The 2,500-nt window shown below is 41.4% G+C and overlaps 1 protein-coding gene across 1 annotated transcript in view; it reads right to left on the reverse strand.

Moving 5' to 3' along the window:
* Positions 1-1,124: 1,124 nt before the first annotated feature.
* LOC137988205 (uncharacterized) overlaps positions 1,125-2,500 on the reverse strand; it is a 74,609-nt gene continuing 73,233 nt past the window's right edge. Inside the window, exons 43-44 of the mRNA XM_068834254.1 lie at positions 2,100-2,257; positions 1,125-1,537 (exon numbers count right to left, since the gene is read on the reverse strand). Of these exons, the coding sequence (XP_068690355.1) occupies positions 1,263-1,537; positions 2,100-2,257 (433 nt within the window). The 3' untranslated portion in view covers positions 1,125-1,262. The remainder of the gene's footprint in view (positions 1,538-2,099; positions 2,258-2,500) is intronic.

Raw genomic sequence — 2,500 nt, forward strand, 5'->3', positions numbered from 1 at the left:
CACAACCCTTCAATGTTCATAATCCTGTAGGACGTAAAAGAGCCCACACGCTTGTCGCAAAGACTAGGGCATGTAGTTCCCGGTTTTGTTGTCTGTCTTCTGTGGTATATTATGGTTGGGAAGGAAAATGTTCGGAGATACTAGCTACATCAAGCTACTCTCAAATTCGAGGGTAAATAGACATATATGATATGATATAGAGGATGTTACATGGCCGCGCGGATATACGAAATTTCTCTTCGAGTGTTGAAAAGCATTTCACTCGTTCGCTTCGCTCAGTCGTGAAATATTTTTCAACACGAGAAGAGTAATTTCGTATCTCCAAGCGGTCATGTAATATTCTATTTATTATATAAACACCGATGAAATACTAAATCATTCACGAAAGGCATCGAAAGGCGCAATAGTGAACTTTTCACGTGTGAAAATAACATGTTATTTTCACGTGTGAAGATATCATGTTTTTGCGCAAAAGCCCACTTGGTAATGATTTCTTTGGTGTTTATGTAATAAATATATATATGATATTATATGAAGTAAGATCTATATTTGGTTTCCACAATCTGATGAGCTCCTGCCACGAGCTGCTCCCGTCTTCCCTTTGTTGAGTCGGAAGAGCAACAGTCACGGATCTCATCCCTTAGATCGGGGATGCTAAGAAGCAACGAGTACGGTTTTTTGTCGAAGAATAAGACTTTATTAACTCATGTTATGAAGCTACCAAGATGATTATATAAAAAGCGAAACAAAATACTTCTATGAAATCAACAACCGGTTGGCCAACAAAATATGAGATTAAAATACAGAAATGGAAGTTAATCTCGCAGCAAAATAAACGCCATGCCTTTGTTGCGGTTATCCTTGTTTTAAAGCAACTTATCTAAGTCTTTTCGTCGTTATAAAAAACTTTGAGGCCAGAAAGTTAGGCCTTCATTTACGAGTACTACTAACTCCATAGCCATAGTTATTACTCCACAGAGCTACGAGACCCGAAATGTCGCGTTAAAGCTCGGTTTAAATGACCCGCGTTTTCTCAATTTTAGCATTGATTATGACATAAAGTCACATCTGTGCTGAATGCACAGTTAATATTGCACTTGCAGCGGCTTCTATGACTATGAACTTGTGCCGTGTGCCGCCATCATCCGCCTAAATGTGGAAGGTGTACTATAAAAAGTCCGTAAAAGAAGTGTTCAGAGCAAATGCTGCGAACACTAGTTTCCGTAACATTAACATCAATCCGCGCAAAGCGTTCAGTGGTGTCACTTAAATCCTTTGTTTGACATTCCCGCTTCATGTTCATCCCAGAGATCCGTTGCCTCTCCGTAGAGGATGTTTTCCATCGACTTCATCTGATACTTTTCAGGATTAGGAAATGCTTCATCAGGCGGCATATCATCCCAATTACGCTTTTTGTGTTCTGCGGCTTTTCTGTTCTTGCGCAGACGATAAAAGAGAATACCGCCAAGAACCAAGAAAAAAAGACCTGCAAAGGACGCACCAATGATGATTGCATAAGGTGGGTCTTCTGGGGGGCCTGAGGATAAAGAACGTCGCAAATCAGCTTTGTTTCATTTCTAAATAGCCTGGGTAGCTGGCGGAATATTTTAATCGCGGGATTATCTTAACACGCGCGAATAAATAAAGTAAAGTAAAACAACCATATTTAACTCGATAACTCGTAACAGTAATTCAACTGACAAACCTGAGGTCGACGGTGCGCTCATTTTACTCCCCCCTCTCCATCAGTGCTCCGTTTTACGGTTACACGGAAAGGAAAGAAGTCGAAACAAGGATGCGAGATCCGGGAATCGAACTCGGGACCTTTTGCACCAAGGCCGCGCACTAACCGACTGTGCCATCCTTGCTCCTGATGATGATGATGATGGTTTTGGCCTTGAGGGAGTTTTCGCGGGATCTCAAAACTACTCGTCACCATGCCACCCGCGGCCCACTTACTCCCACGTGTTTGAATAATGCCGCGATGAAGTATTCCACCATCCACGCAGGCTAGCCACGTTCAAAATTTACATTCTAATATCAGAGTTATCCCACAAAACTGATTAGGAGAATGTTCATTCCGTGTGGTACACGGTTACCTTCAGTTCCATCGGGTATTGGCTCCAGAGTAGCAGGATCAACACGGAGCCTTCCGAGATTGCCATCATTTATCTTTTCTTTCATCATATCCAACGCTTCTTCACGCTGGACCTTCGTATTGAATATCAACTTGAACTCAGCGACAATGCTCCCTTTCCTAAAAAGAAAAACGAAACAAAAATACAATTCACGAGATAGGTTGTTATGATGCTTTCAAAACCGACGTTAATTAAAAGTCTGTATATTACATAAACGGGTACATCTTTATCTGTCTTGCCCCAACATCCAGGCACTTGGGAAGCAGAACGATTCTTCCAGCTTAGGTAGGGTTGATAAATTCATTAACCCTTCAATAAAAAAGAGGCGATAAGTAGCCTACACTTTCTACGAAGTTTGTTTA

The sequence above is a fragment of the Montipora foliosa genome, chromosome 2 (genome assembly GCF_036669935.1).
Source record: "Montipora foliosa isolate CH-2021 chromosome 2, ASM3666993v2, whole genome shotgun sequence".
Classification (NCBI taxonomy): domain Eukaryota; kingdom Metazoa; phylum Cnidaria; class Anthozoa; order Scleractinia; family Acroporidae; genus Montipora; species Montipora foliosa.